The sequence below is a fragment of the Gordionus sp. m RMFG-2023 genome, chromosome 4, assembly GCF_954871325.1.
Source record: "Gordionus sp. m RMFG-2023 chromosome 4, tfGorSpeb1-WG-v2, whole genome shotgun sequence".
Classification (NCBI taxonomy): domain Eukaryota; kingdom Metazoa; phylum Nematomorpha; class Gordioida; order Chordodea; family Parachordodidae; genus Gordionus; species Gordionus sp. m RMFG-2023.
The window spans coordinates 21,723,912-21,740,104 of NC_088778.1; the positions used below are offsets into that span (position 1 = coordinate 21,723,912).

The 16,193-nt window shown below is 27.3% G+C and overlaps 1 protein-coding gene across 2 annotated transcripts in view; it reads right to left on the bottom strand.

Annotated features, from left to right (window-relative positions):
• Nucleotides 1–16,193, bottom strand: part of LOC135929069 (protein crumbs-like) — a 42,618-nt gene that overhangs the window by 1,186 nt on the left and 25,239 nt on the right. For both annotated transcript variants that reach the window (XM_065465565.1, XM_065465564.1), the window contains 7 exons: nucleotides 2,437–2,611; nucleotides 2,153–2,375; nucleotides 1,965–2,098; nucleotides 1,785–1,921; nucleotides 1,604–1,738; nucleotides 1,220–1,456; nucleotides 58–414 (listed from right to left, as the gene is read on the bottom strand). In XM_065465565.1, the coding sequence (XP_065321637.1) occupies nucleotides 58–414; nucleotides 1,220–1,456; nucleotides 1,604–1,738; nucleotides 1,785–1,921; nucleotides 1,965–2,098; nucleotides 2,153–2,375; nucleotides 2,437–2,611 (1,398 nt within the window). The remainder of the gene's footprint in view (nucleotides 1–57; nucleotides 415–1,219; nucleotides 1,457–1,603; nucleotides 1,739–1,784; nucleotides 1,922–1,964; nucleotides 2,099–2,152; nucleotides 2,376–2,436; nucleotides 2,612–16,193) is intronic.

The window sequence follows — 16,193 nt, forward strand, 5'->3', positions numbered from 1 at the left end:
TTTATGAAGATAGTCTTCTGAAATAATTTAATTAATAAAATATTTATTAAACATTACCCGAATATCCAGGCAGACATTTACAGGTATAATTGAAGAAATTGTTGATGCAGTCTCCATTTACACATAAATTCTTTTCGCAGCGATCTAAAGGTTCACAATTAGGGCCCGTAAAATTAGCAGGGCACTGACAAGTGTAATTCAGATTGAATTCAGTGTTCGGCTTGTTAAAACAGGTGCCTGGACCGCAGGGTTTTGTCAAGCAAAAGCCGTATGGTTCGGAACAATTGGGACCGCCATGGCTGCTATCACATTCGCAAGTGTAGTTCAACCCATATAAAGGATTCGGTTTGTTGTAACATATGCCCGAAACGCATGGTTCATAGAGACAAAAACTGAGATTTTCGCAGAATAAACCTTTTAATATGCGGAAAAAATAAAATATTAAATTTGATTCATTTTATATTATAAATTTTATTGCAAAACATATTATGATTATTTTAAAATAAGTGTCAATTTTTTTTTTGAAATTATATTTAATATATAATGTGTAGCTTGATTAATTTAAGTAGATTTGGAAAAAGTATCCTATAAATAATGACAAATTGTAAGTTTTATAGACCATTTATAAATTTTTTAAAGCTCCCCCCCCCCCCCACCTCCTATCCTCGGGTTTATCTGGGTCACACAATTGCTATATATAATCTTAACAAGGTAGTGTTGCTTTGAGATCAAAAAATGGTTAGATTGCACATAATGAATTTTAGACCTTGTTATTCAAAATTCCCAATATAAGATTTATTTTCCAATGTAATATTGAAAATCTATCTTCGATTTAATAATTTATATTAAAAATGTTTGGGGTTATTCATTTTTTTAAAAATTAGATTGGACTATTTTTCCATTTATCTCTCCAGATGTTTTTGGAGATTAAAATTCGCTATTCGTTAAGATCGGTGTTGAGCTAACTTGAGTTTAAAAAAGCTAACTTTTTGTCTTATCTGCATGAAACTAAATTTAATATTCACATCGTAGGTTTTATTTATCTCTAAAATATAATTTCGAAATTTATCTACTAATCTTATCCTTTTAAAAAAATATTATCTAGAAAAGAGCTTACTCCCAGACGTGGATTTTAAAGTTCTAGGTAACCCCAAATATTAATAAGGTCTTTTTTAAAATATTAAAAAATAACAGTCTAAATTGTTTTATAATAAAATACCATAGCTATTGTGAGAACATATACATCTCCAAGTGTTATTCTTTTCGTTAATTTGACAAGTACCATTATTTTGGCATTGTATTAACGAGCAATTGGCCGATTCACAATTTATTCCTGAATACCCTTGATGACACTCGCATTGATAAGATCCGATAGTATTGATACATCGTCCATTTTCAGTGCATAGATTTAAAGATGGGTCTAGACATTCGTTGATATCATTTTCACAAAATCGACCTATATTTTATTTATGATAAAAAAACTTCTAAAATTAAATTTAACTTATAATTATATGATACTAACATTCAAGTTTAATATCCCATACCAGGGAAAAAAAAGATATGTAATATTTCAAAATTTTAGAAAAATTAAAAAAAAACGTACCTACAAAACCTGTGTTGTGGCAATTACAGGAAAAATTTCCTAATAAATTTTCACATAGCCCTCCATTTTGGCAAGGATATAGTTCACCATTAGAGCATTCATCAATATCAATAGCGCAAGAGTTTCCTTTCCAACCTAAAATAGGTAAAATATTTTTATTGTAAAATCTTATAAATTTTACCTTTCTTACACACGCAGCTATAATTCCCATTCGTGTTATGGCACGTGCCATTGTTCTGACACAAGGTTGGATTTTCTAAGCATTCGTCGATATCTTGATTACAATAAATTCCATGATATCCAGGTATACATGTACAACTGCAAGAACCAAATATCACATATAACAATTTTATTAATTTACGTGTAATTTTCAGATAGTGCATTTGGTTCACAAGTTCCATTAACACATTTGTTCGATTTACAATAATCGTGTTTCTTCTCGCATAATAAACCTTCATAACCGTTTGAGCATAAGCAGTTAAAGGATTTTACTTTCTATAGTATTATTTAATAATATATTAAATTAATTATAAGGCTTAACACATATACATTTAAATCATCATTCAGGAAAAATTCGCCATTTTTGCATAGACCATTGTTTTCGCAAATATTTCCATTGTCACAATTATAATTAATTGGAATTTGACAGAGGTCCCCAATAAACATAGAGTCTCCTCCACACTCGCACGTGTAGTCTAATTCATTTATAGCCCTACATTTGCCTCCGTTTTCACACCTACTGTTTTTGCAAGGATCGATCTTGATTTCGCACCTGTCAAATATATAAAGTATGAATCAAGATTATCAATTACTTATTTAAAATTTATTTTTACATTTTCCCCGTGTATCCAGGAGAGCACACGCATTCGTAATTGTTGATACCATCCTTGCATACCCCGTTTAGGCAAGCAGCAGGAAAACAGTCATCAATATTGTTTTGACATACAGAACCGTTAAATCCTGGGGGGCAAGTGCAATTGTATGCGTGAAAAATATCTGTGCATGTCCCTATTCATATGTTTTAATAATTTTATCTAAACTAATCTAACAAGTTTTAATATCATAAATTATTATCAGAGCTAGAAATAACAAATGCTGGGATTATTTACAATAAATTTCCATTATCCCGTTGAAAAATCATACGATGATCACTTAAAATTCATTCGTTCTAATTTTTTTCGATTTACCTTAACAAAATAACGAAGCCTCCATAAGTATATCTGTTTGATTTTAAATTATTCGAAATGACCAAATTAAAAACCCGAACCGAGTTGTTATTTTTAAAATTTAGTTGGACTTTAAAATAGGAAAAATTTTAAATCTGGGCCGGCTTATAAAATATGTCTTGGGAGGTCTCTGAATTATGTTTATATAATTGACAAAATTAATATGCAATAATAACAAATTCTATCATAATATTACACATTTAAACAAATAATTTTTCAAAATTTAAAGTAATTTTTTTTATTACCCGAGGCAATATAAATTATATTTGGCACTGTTATCGATTGTCATTCTCGATTATGTTTGTTATCACTTTTTTATAAATCCTCCCCCCCCCCTTAATGTGCTACAATGTTATTTGTTATTTTCATAGAAATTTTCACACATGCCTTAAACTTAATTATTATGAATGGGAAAGGTAAGGTAATTGAAATCGATTATCAATTCTCTCTCGTTAAATTTTAAAATATCAACTAATTCAATATATTTTATTTTTATACAATAAAATAGTGATTAATCTCAGAGTTTGAAATGGTCTTTAAAAAAAAAATCTTCAGACTTTTAATCTCCAAATATTTTTTTTGAGAGAGGATTTTTGATCAAATTTTATCACAAAATTGCAAATTTTTTTTGTAAAAAATCTTTTGTGAATGCATAAAATATTTACATTATTGAAACAATAATATATCTTAATCTTCTACAAAAAAAATCTTCAATTTTGTGATCTTCAAAGATCTTTTGCTCATTGGGTAAAAAAAAAGTTATAAAAATCATTTTTTTTGCATATTCTCTAATATTTATGATATAATTGGTGGTTATTTAGCCAGAAGAAAAACAAATATTTCAGTCTACTCTGAATGCTTGTTTACTTTTTGTAAGCAATCATATTTTAATATATAATTGCCCAATATAAAACTTAAGACAGTTGCTTCTTAATACATATTGCTTACAAAAAAGTGAATCAATTTTGGACATAGGATTAATAATATAATTATAAATATTACGAATCTTATCATTGGTAGTTAAGGTAAATATAGTATAAATTAAGTATTATTGAACATAAAAATCGCTTTATTTATTTTCCATGTTCTCCCTGCCATAGATGATAGATAAATTTTAAAATAAACATAATAATTGCCAAATTTTTGAATGAATATTATTTCAAAATATGTTGGAATTGGCTAATCTAATTCTCAAAATATCATTTCAATTATACAAATTTTATGTCAAACCTCTAATAACAAAAATTGTAATTGTGTCTAAATTTTAAGAATTTAAAAAACATCTTCAACACGTTGATATGAATAGTATATTAGCGAATTCAATAGATTATATAACATTTCTTGAAACGCTGACAAAATCCGCCAACTATTATGTAGATTATTTATTGAAAAAAATAAATAATTTGATTCCTCATTCTTATAGCTTCACAACAATCATTATTTCATACCTTATTTAAATCCAATTTATATGTTAGCGAATTTACTGGGGTTTGACTAAACTGCAAATGCTAAGGTAAACTGCAAATGCCAAGTTAAAATGCAAATGCTTAGGTAAAAATTTTTGATATATATTCTATTAATTGGAGTAAGATTCAATTTCTTATGATATGTATAACTTATAAAAATTATATTATTAGATATAATCAATAAAAAATGAATAGATATTAATAGTTGTATTTCCTTTTATCTCATAATAAATAGTTTAAATCCTTTAATATAAATAAATTAAAAATAGTGTGACAAATTTCTTGATTTTTTGGGAGAAAATAAAATAAACATGTTTTAAGATAGTTTTTTATGCATATTCTAAATCCGCTGTCAGTTTTTTTCTAGCACGTCAGGTATTTTATTTATTTTAGGTTAAAGTGGCCAAAAAGGTCATTTTTAGCACTTTTTGAAGGTTTATAACTTCGGTTCTAATGATCCCTACAACTAAAAAAATATCTTAATTTTTGCAGCAAACCTTCCTTATTATTATTATACTTTTTTTTTATAAAATTCTTACTCAATTTTTAAACAACCTATATTTTTTAAATTTACCTTTATTTATAAAATCTTTTTTAATATAGCTTACATTTAATATATTTATTTATTATGGCTTTCGTTCTCTTCGCTACACTGCACACGGTACGATTCCCAAACAATTTATTTAAATTAAATAGTTATATTTCTCATATTTAAATAAATATATTATGCTAAGATAACCTATCTCATGTTTTACTTTTAATAAACCTTTTATCTGTCCGTTGTCCCACCCCCTCCTTCATTATTATATAGGATTTAACTTGTAATATACAATAAATTTATTGAATTTAAAACAAAAACAATAACATAAAATTTATCGAATTTAAAAACATTTAATGGTACATCTAAATATATTTCCGCGAATATGAAGTTGATGATTTATCTTTAAAAAAGATACTCCAGCAGTAGTCCGCCAACATATTTATACGATTCTTGCCGTGATAAAACTTTTCGAGATTTTCTATCTTTTGATGGAACCGCTCCCCCATTTCTTCTGACACAGCACCAAAGTTTTCAGGAAAAAAATCTTTATGGGAATGAAGAAACTGGATTTTGAGGGACATTCGGCATCCCATCTTCTTATAATTTGTTAATAGGTCATCAATTCTCACGATAGTCGGCTGATTTATGAATGCCAAGGAACGATCTGCATATCCATTTAAAAGATTCCCATGCTTTTAATTTAATGAGTAACAATTCATCTTCAAAAAACTGTCCTTCATGAGTTTTCTTATTTGGGGGCCCACTAAAATCCCCTCTTTTATTTTTGCTTGAGAAAGCTTGGGGAAAAAATTTCTAAGGTATATATCGTGGGGCCCTCGGACAATTTTTTGATAAAATTTTTGATTAGTCCTAATTTTATGTGCAACGGAGGCAACAAAATCTTATTTTTAGAAACAAGCGGGATATTTACGCGATTTTTTTCAAGAACGTTGGGACGATCCTCCCATTCAGATACTGTATAATGTTTTAGAGTTTCTCTGGAATTTCAGAGACAAAGAAAAGACGAATGCTTGGTGTAGCCTAACTGAAGGTCCGTCAGGATTGAGATCATTTTGAGATCGCAGCATATCTTAAATTCGTAAATGGAATAATTTATTTTTGACAATAAATATTTCATATTTTCATATGATTCATTTAACTGGTTGGAATAGGCGATGGGAATTGATGGCTTAGAATTTCCGTTATGAAGCAAAACTGCTTTCAAGCTGTTTTTGCTTGAATCTATGAACAAGCGCCATTCATCGGGCACCAATTCAATATTAAGTTGTAAAAAAAGTTGACCTAGATTGTTGGAATAATATAAAAAAATTTCGTAAGAGAATAAATTTTTAAACGATGCTCCACGGAATCGGTATAAAGTTCGAACTCCATTTTTTTAAATTTTAAGATCATTAAGCCTTGAGGCTAAAAATTCGGACTTTCTTTTTGAAAGTTGTAAATTTCTGGTTATGTTATTTAGTTGCTCTTGTGACATAAATGGCGAATCCTCTTCGGGATGATACTCAAGATCAATATTGTGTTTGTCCTGGCAACGTAATTTGTCCAGCTGCGAACTATTAAAAAAAGGAACTGTTGTATGCATATTATATTTTACCGGATAAGCAACCGACGAAATTTCAGGATAACGAATTTTCTTCTTGTTTTTTTTGTTAAACCCAAATGTACTAATCGAGCAAAAATAACAATCCCACGAATGATTTCTTCGTGCCAAAATGCAGGTTTCGAATAAGGCAAATATGACCGTTTTCCATTTACCCATGAATAAAAGAATTATAACATGTTTTAAATATGTAATTAGGGGCAAATGGTTTATCCAAATCGCAGAGTGAATATTGTAATACATTTCATAAATCCTTTGAATGATTGGGAAATTATTTTTGTGCGGGCAATATATAGCCTGCACAGATGTAACAAAATTTAGAGACACACTTTAAACAAGGGGACCTCGGCATTAATTTTTTGTAGAGAATTTGAATAATATTTAAAATCCAATTAAAAAAAAATTAATGAAAGAAATTAAATGTTTATGAAAAATTAAGCGTGAAAAAAAATAATTCTTCTCCTTTCTTTCTACTCGTTATTTGGCATTATTATTTTTTGCCCATACTACGGGTTCAAGGTACTCCATTGGAAAATCACATATATTGATATAAATTGATTAAAAAAACAAATATTCTTAAATACATCTAAAAAAGATAAATATTAAAAAAAAATATGAAAAATTTACCAATTATTGCATTTTAAATGAATTTTGCTTCAAAAATGCTCAATTCAAAAAGAGTACAAATTAAAAAAGTGGGTACAGATATCTGATTTTGGTATAAATTGATCATAAATGCATAAAATATTTCTAAATACAACTAAAAAAGATAAATATTACCTTAATTTTGCTTTAAAAATGCTTTATGCAGAGAAAAATCAATAAAAGTGTACAAATTAAAAAGTTCGAAAATATCTATACCGACTTTTTTAATTTATAGATTTTGGTTGAATTTTCATGGCATAGAGTACTTTTGAAATATAATTAGAATTAGTATATAATCTTGAGCATATTTGAAGCAAAATTATATAAAATTTATGTTCTAAAGTTAATAATTTTGATAGTAATTTAAATTGAAAACTTATGACCCCCAAAAGGAAATTATTTACCATTTTTCTCAAGAACCAATCGATAAAAAATTATAAAAAATAGTAAATTTATAAAGAAATATAAGTTTAACACTATAACCAATTTTCAGGGATTTTTATTCGATACTTTTTAAATATATTTGTATAAAGATCTAAATTTTACCAATTTAGAGATTTCGAAAAGTTGTCTTTATACGGTAATATTTTTAAAACTTGACGTGTATGGAAAACGGATTCGAACTCAGCGTCAAATTCTGCACCAAAGCTTGTTTTTATTTTCTTCTCCCATTTTTCTTGTCACAGTGAATTATATTACATTTAAATTTCATTAATATTAAATCCGCAAGTTGGCGTATTATTATTTAAAGAAAAAAAATTAAAAATTTTCTATTTAAACTCTTTATTATGAGATAAAAGGAAATACAACTATTAATGTCTATTCATTTATTATTGAATATATCTAAGAATATAATTTTTTATAAGTTATATAGAATAAGAAAATGAACTTCGCTCCAATTAATAGAACAAAATTTTTTCACCTATTTTTATCTAAGCATTTGCAGTTTACCTCATTTGCAGTTTACCTTAGCATTTGTAGTTTAGTCAAACCGAATTTACTGACCTTTCAGAAAATTATGCATTTGTAGTGCATGACCATGCATAAGGATTCCATTGGACCAATAGTTATGCCACTATCATTTTTTATGATTTATTACCGTTAAGACGGCTTAATTAAACAAGTAAATATTGTTGTTATATCAAATTGTTTAAAGAACAATGCATTTGCATTTTATTTATTACAAATAAAATTGCGTAATCTTTAAAGAACGGGCAGAGTAGTCAAAGTTCATTATTTTTCTGATGGGGCAATTATCGACTATAAAAATATAAAAAAGCTTCATTAACTTCTACAATCATGAAAATGATTTTGGAATAAAGGAATAGTGGCTTATTTGCGACCGCACCTGGTATAAGACCCTTCGACATTCGGGAGCGTTACTAAACTGTTAGCAGCTCGAACTAGCCTGCAAAGTTGATATAATCATATATTGGCAACAATGGATTTATATAACTATGCAAAAAATAATATCAGAGGGATAAATTAAATATTTTTGAGCAATGATGAATTTCTAAGTATGAAAAAACAAAAAACAGGTTTTAAACAGCAAAACAAATTTCTGGAACACATTTATACTTTTATTCCTCTAGGAGAAAATAAAATGAAAGTGAAATTTATTCAAATTTTTCAGGTTAATTAATATATTATATATTTTTAAAATTTTATTATAATATTATAAATTTTTGATTGTATTACATATAATTACAAATTATTTTGCTAAAGTTATAAATATGTTTAGAATTTGTCACGTAATTTCAAGAGAGAATTTAACTAAAGTATAAATAAACCAAATTACCCCCCCCCCCTCTTCTCAAATAATTTTTTAAATAATAAAGTAAGGGCCTTCATTTAGAAATAATTTTTAAAGTAAAATTATTACGTAAGTATCCATTATTTAAATATAAAGAAAATAAATTTTGATCTATTTTAGCCATATAAAGGGTCATAACTTTTAGACCCACGTTCAGCCCAGTCTAAGACTTTGTACAAATAAAAAAAATACCTTTTTTCTATGGTTATTTCCGGTTTTATATTTCCGGTTTTTGGTATTAATCGGGATTCTGTCACATTTAGTTATATGTCATAAGGTCTACTATTAAGTTATATAATAAAATTTAAATGATTGTTCTATCTTAATTTATTCTTTTGATGTTTGAAAATTAATGAAGTGCGTTTTGTCAAAAATGTATACCTCGTTCTTTAAACGCCCATATCTTAGAAAGTAAGTGGCGTATTAATTTATTTTACGATCCGAGCATGAACCGTTATTTTTATCCGAGCCTAAATCGGAACCATTATTCATTATGGTCAAGATCTTTCCGGTCTCAAAAATCTTATAAATTGCAATATACTTGGGTTTAACATTTTAATTCTGTGAGAAACTATGATTAAAATAAGAAGCCTTAAAATATCCCACTTGGATACTTTTATAACTCAAATGAATAAGGTTCTTTTAATCAGGCAGTACAGCAAAATCGTCAGATTTTCGTAATATTTCTGGACAATCGGCTCAAATTGTGCCGTTTAACAATACTTTTGAGAAGTACTTCCTCTTTACTGATGAAATCATTAAAAAATTCCTAAGAAGATTGAATTTTACATTAATTTATAATAATATTTCTTCCCGTCTTTTAATATACTACATTTTTTTTCATGAATACTTTTTAATATTTCATCATTATAATTTATATTTGAATTTGGATGTTAGAAATTGTCATTGGCGTACGCAGCGGGGGGGGGGGGCTAATCCCCCCCCAAGCCAAAAAATTCAGGTGCCGGATATATTTTTCAAAAATATTTTGGTTTAGAGTGTTGTGCAGATTTAATTTAAAACATTTCCATATTTTTTAACTCGTTTGTAAATAAAAATTTTAACTTGTAAAAATTGATAAGAATATATAAATATGTTATTTTAACAACTTTTTACAAGTCAAATAATTTTATTTTTAAATAAATTAATAAATATGAAAATGTTTTGAATTAAATTTACACAGTACTATATTAATTTATATTTGTTAATATTTATTCCTATCTCATATTAAATATATATTTAATTACATTTATTATCACTTTCATCATTAAGTTTATCAATTAATTTCGATTTCAAGTTTTCCGGCGTAATATTATCTTATTATTTTCAAATTTTTAGTGGCGTAATATTTATCTACCATTTTTAAATTTCTAATCAAATAATAATTATTCTGAAATTGTCCAACAGGGAGAAAGAAATTGCAACCTTGTCCTACGAGATAGAGTCTCCGCCATCAAGCATTAACAGCTTTTATGGAGATAGAAGAGCCGATTATTTGCTATTACTGACATATCACAATGGCCTGAACGAAATTTTTCCTTAGAAGCAGGAAAATTATTGGAATGCTTATTCCAAATTTTTTTTCTCATTAGAATGTACAACTATTTAATGTATTACTTTTCAAAAACATGATGACTTGATTAAGAAGATGAGAATAGCGGAGAGCATTTTATTAGAATTCAAGGAAATTAGGGCTAATGTTTATGAAGAATTTCATATTTTTTATGTTATTGTTAAGTCAAAAGCAGAGCTATACGTGTTTAATATTTGTCTCACTCGACTTGCAGCAAGGCAAGCTCATAGTTAAAACATTAATATAGGATCAGTAGAAGAGTATATCTTAGATACAAATACATTTATAAACCAAATAAATGAATGGTTTTTAATTCATTATGCAGCACTTACCAATCTCCAAATATTATTTCCATAAAAGCCTTCCCAACCTTTTTCAGATGGTGGTAGAAAAAAAAATATTTGTTGGATTTTTATCATGAAGATGTAAAAGTATCTTATGATGCCTTATTAGCTGAATAACTATGTTTATAAGATTAACTATGGTTGATACAGTCCCAAAAAATGCTATGGATGCTTTGCATTATTTCAAACACATTTTAGATTATATTCCCAATGTATTAAAAGGGTTTATATATATTAGCAACTCTTCCCAATAGTAAACTAATGAGAGAACATTCTCTTTTTTAAGAAGAATAACAGAGCCGTGCAGAGGTACCATTTGCAGGGCACGACCCGGATTTTTTTAAAGATTTTTACGGCTAAGCTCAATTTTCAGGCCGGGCACGGCCTTTTTTAAAATAAAATTTTTAGGCCCGACCCGGATTTTTTCAAAATAAATTATATTTATTTTTGATTTTTATAGCTAATAATAACAATTTCAAATATAGGCTGTTTTAAAATATACAGTCCGGCACGGATATTTTTTCAAAAAAAAATTTCAGGCCCGGCCTAGATGTTTTTTTTAAAAAATTCAGGCTAAGCCCGGGTGTTTTTTTTTAAATTTCGGGCCCGGCCATACGGTCCAGCCCGGGGCCGGGCCTGCAGGTCTCTGAAAAACATACCAAGAAGTACAACTTTTGAAAGTAGATTGAAAGGTTTGGATCTTTTGAATATTCATAGGCATTTGACAACAAGCAAGGATGAGATAATTGAAAAATTAGCTCAATCCCAACGAAGATTGGATTTTACATTGTAAATATATAACATACAAAATACAATTATTCCCTAAACTTTTTGTGTATTAATTTATATTTCTAACATTTAAATTTTTTATACTTTATATTAGAGATCTGCAAAGTTAGGCCTGGGCCGGATACGGGCCGGGCCTAATTCTATTTAAAATAATCAGGTTCGGGCCGGGCCTAATATTTTTTTAAAAACTTCGGGCCGGGTCGGGTAGGATCTTGGAAATTTTATTAAATATATCTAAATTTATCAATTTTGTATGGAATTTTTTATGTAAAATAAAAAATTTTGATTTAATTTATTGTAACTAAACGCATATAACATATGTCTTTTATTTTAAGTAATTATAAAAAGTAATTTCTATATTTAAATAAATTCGGGCCTGGCCGGGCCGGCAAAACTTTTTAAAAAAATTTCGGGTTCATGCCGGGCCGGCAAAACTTTTTTAAAAAAAATTTCGGGCCGGGCTTGAAAAATTAGGCCCGATGCAGATCAAGCTCAAAAAATTCAAATTTCTATTTTGGGTCATTTAAGTGATTCTTTACATATTTTTTTATAATTCAGATTAATTTAAAATTGTGTATTAGAAATTGTTATTAATCCTAATAAATTTATGTTTGATATTTTTAAAAAACAATAATATTTCTTAAAAATTTTATTATCCCCCCCCCTCCTCCCCAGACCAAATTCCTGCGTACGCGCCTGGAAATTGTCATTATTTTATAGTCATTACTAATTCTAATAATTTATGTAACGTAAGATATTCTTAAATAACTCCTAGAATAGTTCTAAAAAAATTTATTCCCTCCCTCCCATAGCGAATTTCTGCATACGTGCCTGGGCGTATCTGTTAAATAGAAATTTAGACTTACGGTTTGGCGCAGTAACAGGAGTAGATGGTATCGAATATAAATATTTGGGAAAGATATTGAGGTTTGAAAAATTTTGAGTATTGCTGGGGGATTTAATACTTTCAATAAATGATAAATTTGAATTGTTAATTGGTATAATAGTAGTAGTATTCATTATCACGCTATAATTTTGGGAGACATTTAAATAGCCAATAGTCGTAAAGACTTTGATCTCGAAAGGTGTTTCTTGTAATAAATATGATGGAAAGATATGAGGCAATATGTTATCACCACTATTTGATATGTTTCCCTCTTCAATAAAACTCTTATTCGAAGGACTGAGGTCTGATAAATTAGATAAATCTAAATCAATATATTTTATTTTAAGCGTTTTATCATAGAAAATCTCGCGATTTGGTGGAATTTGAATTGAGGGTAAAGCTATTTGTTGTGTTCTATTTAATTTTCGTTTAAAAAACTGTGGAATATATTGATTTTTCGGGGCATCCTCGTGGTGGGCTGATAAAACAACTCTAACGGAACCTTGAACCTTTTCATTTATCAGTAATTTGGAAGTCGTTCCATCGAGTAATGCGGAAATAGTAGTAACACGGATATTATTTGAAATAAAATCCCGAGGTAGTTTAGTTTGAGAATATTTCTCAAGTCTGATAAGTGGGAATGATTGAGAAATTCGGTTATCTTCGTATTGATCTAAATATGAGTCATTAGAATGTCTTATTTGATTTTTATCGCGCATAATATAATTGTAATTAGTGGGCCCATTATTTAAAATACCCGAATTGGATATTTCCCCAATCAACATAAATATAACTGAATAAATGTAGATAAAATTATTGTTCATTATGGATGGAATGTGATTAATAACAGGCTATTTCCTTCTTCGGCGTGTATATCCAATACTATTTACATTACTAATTTGTAAGTCGAAATTATTAACTTAATTTATATTAAACTTTGTTTGAGAATATTTAATAAAAAAAAAATTAAAGTTTCATTTTTATCTTAACATTAAGGTATATTGGCATTTATTGTTTTAAATATTTCACATTATAAAATAAATATTATAGTAATAAAATTAATATATAAAACAGGTAAAAATTTAAATTATACCTATAATAATAAACAAGTAAAAAATAAATATTTGTAATAAAAAAAATGTATCACCTTTATTTATTTTAATTTTTACTCTAGTAAAAAATAAACTAATAAACAAATTTTTAAAGGTAATAAATGTATTTACCAACATAATAATGAAACAATATTTCATATAATTTTTTTATGATGTACTCAAATTAAATATATATTTTGTAGCTATGCTATAAGCCAATTTAATATATTGTTTTTGGTGCAATATTTATATCTTTTCTTATAATTTTTTTTCTTTTATATATTTAAAAAAATTATTGAAAAATTTTATGATATTATTGTTTTCACCGTTAGCAGGTGAAAATTATTAAATCTTTGCTAAAAGTAACCTCAATATAATATAAGAAAGTTTTTTTAAATGTTATATTTATTGGTATAAGTCAAGTTTCTCCATGTGAAACTTGGTGATACAATAAAATATAGTTATTGGGAAGAAGGGTTTATTTTACATCCACTAAGCGATCTAATTTTGCAAATTCAATTCTTTCAGTTTGATCCAGGCTAAAATTTTTATTTATATTCCGACTTGGGCCGATCTTGAATTTTGGCCCCAGATCGGGGTGAAATTTTTACTTGAAAATAATTATTTTATAAAGAGTTATAAAATAAAAAATACCAATTGCTTTGATTTTGGTTAAATAAATGAAGAGATACATTTTTTTTAGAATTTTTTTCCCGCCTGGCCTAAATTTTTAGAAAAAATTTATATTCTTTTAATATAAAAGTCTGTCAAAATAAAATCTAAACACCGAAAGAAAGTTTTAAAAATATAATACAATTTTGTCATAAAATACTTTTTTAAACAAATCAATTTATATTATCGTTTCAAATTAAATCAATTATCAAATTTTTTATCGATACTTTAGTTTGTGTTTATTATAATCTGAAAATTATATTTTTTAAATATTCAATCAATTTACATTATGACTAACCTACAATGGAGTATATAATACTTTACTTATATAATTACAATTTACCTTAAAAAGATAAATTACAAATGCTCAGATAAAGTTATAAAATTATTAAGAAATAGAAGTCACCGGGGTAAAGCGATTGGCGGGCTAACAATGTTAACCCGAATAACTTCTTAATCCTTAAGCATAAAGACTTTAGATTTGGTTTGAAAATGTATTTTTATATCTAATTTCTTACCTAGATTCATCTTTTGGAAAATTTTCCCGGTTTGATATATTTTGCCAAAAACCCGTTTTTTACTCAAAAATAATAAAAATTCCCCTTTAGTTTTTTTTAGTTTTTAGCAAAATATATAAAGGTTTAGAATTTAAAAATTTGTGCGAAAAAAATTTACATCGCAAAAGAGAAACTCTTTATCACCCGACTCTGGTCTCCTCTAAATATATTTTTTTATATAATTTTAAATAATATATAAAACATAGTGAAATTATATGAAATCCATACAATATTTACTTATTATTCATATATGCTAGAATACAAATCCCTCAAGTCTTACAAAATTAAAAAACATGAGCTATAAATGATTTATTAAAGATTTGCTAAAAACCTGGGTCAATCAAGCAAAGCCCTGGATCTTTCAAACCCTTATATCATATGCGTTTTTAAAATGTTTCTGTCTAAGATAAGAATTGAATAAACAAAACTTATCTTCTTTAGATTCCCAGATTTAACACAACTATTTATCAAATATAATGACTCCTTCAGAGAACGTTTGTTTTATCTAAAAAAGCCAGGAACATACCCAAGGGATGGGAAACTAGGACATCCCTCCCCCCATAGAAATTTGCCTAGTAAATATCATATTAAGCTAATACAAATCCCCCCTACCCAAAAATATATAATATATAAACAAGAATTTGAAAGAAAAATATGAAAAAGTTATTAATTTTTTAAAATAACGACTGTAATTCCAAATTTTTAGAAAAAAGGGCATTTTTATACTTTAAAAAAAAACATAACATAACCAAGATTTACAATAAATTGACCTAGACCTCCAATAAAATTTATGGCGGAAAACTAATAATGCCCCCCCCCATAGAAAAATCCTGTATATGCCTATTTAGAAAGTTTATTTTTAGAGAAAAAATTAGCAAGCGCTTTTAGAGACTAACTTTGAAAATAGTTGTTAAAATTCAATAAAAATAAATATCTACATTGTGATTTATATTATTACTTAAAAAATAATTCCCTCGGGTGATCCTTTTATCATTCTTTTTAATGTATTTCTTTAATCCCCTTTCTAGTCTATTATTTTTAGTCGTTCTTTTAGTAATTTCTTTCCCATATTATATTTTTTCACATTATTTATTTCGAATTTTTTTAATCACTGTTTTAATATATAATATCATAACTTTAAAAAAATATTTTTAACTAGTGTTACGTGATGGGCTAAAAACTTTGCTTAAGTCTAATTAGACTTAGCATAAAAATTATTTAAAACTATGATGCTTAGCCGAAAAATCGGCGAAAACTTAGTAGTCAAAAATTAGGCATCGGCTAAGAAGTTCGGCTATCGTCCGCCCTTCAGTTGCGCAACCCTAAGTCTAGCCTTAATTATTTATATTTATATATAATAATTTAT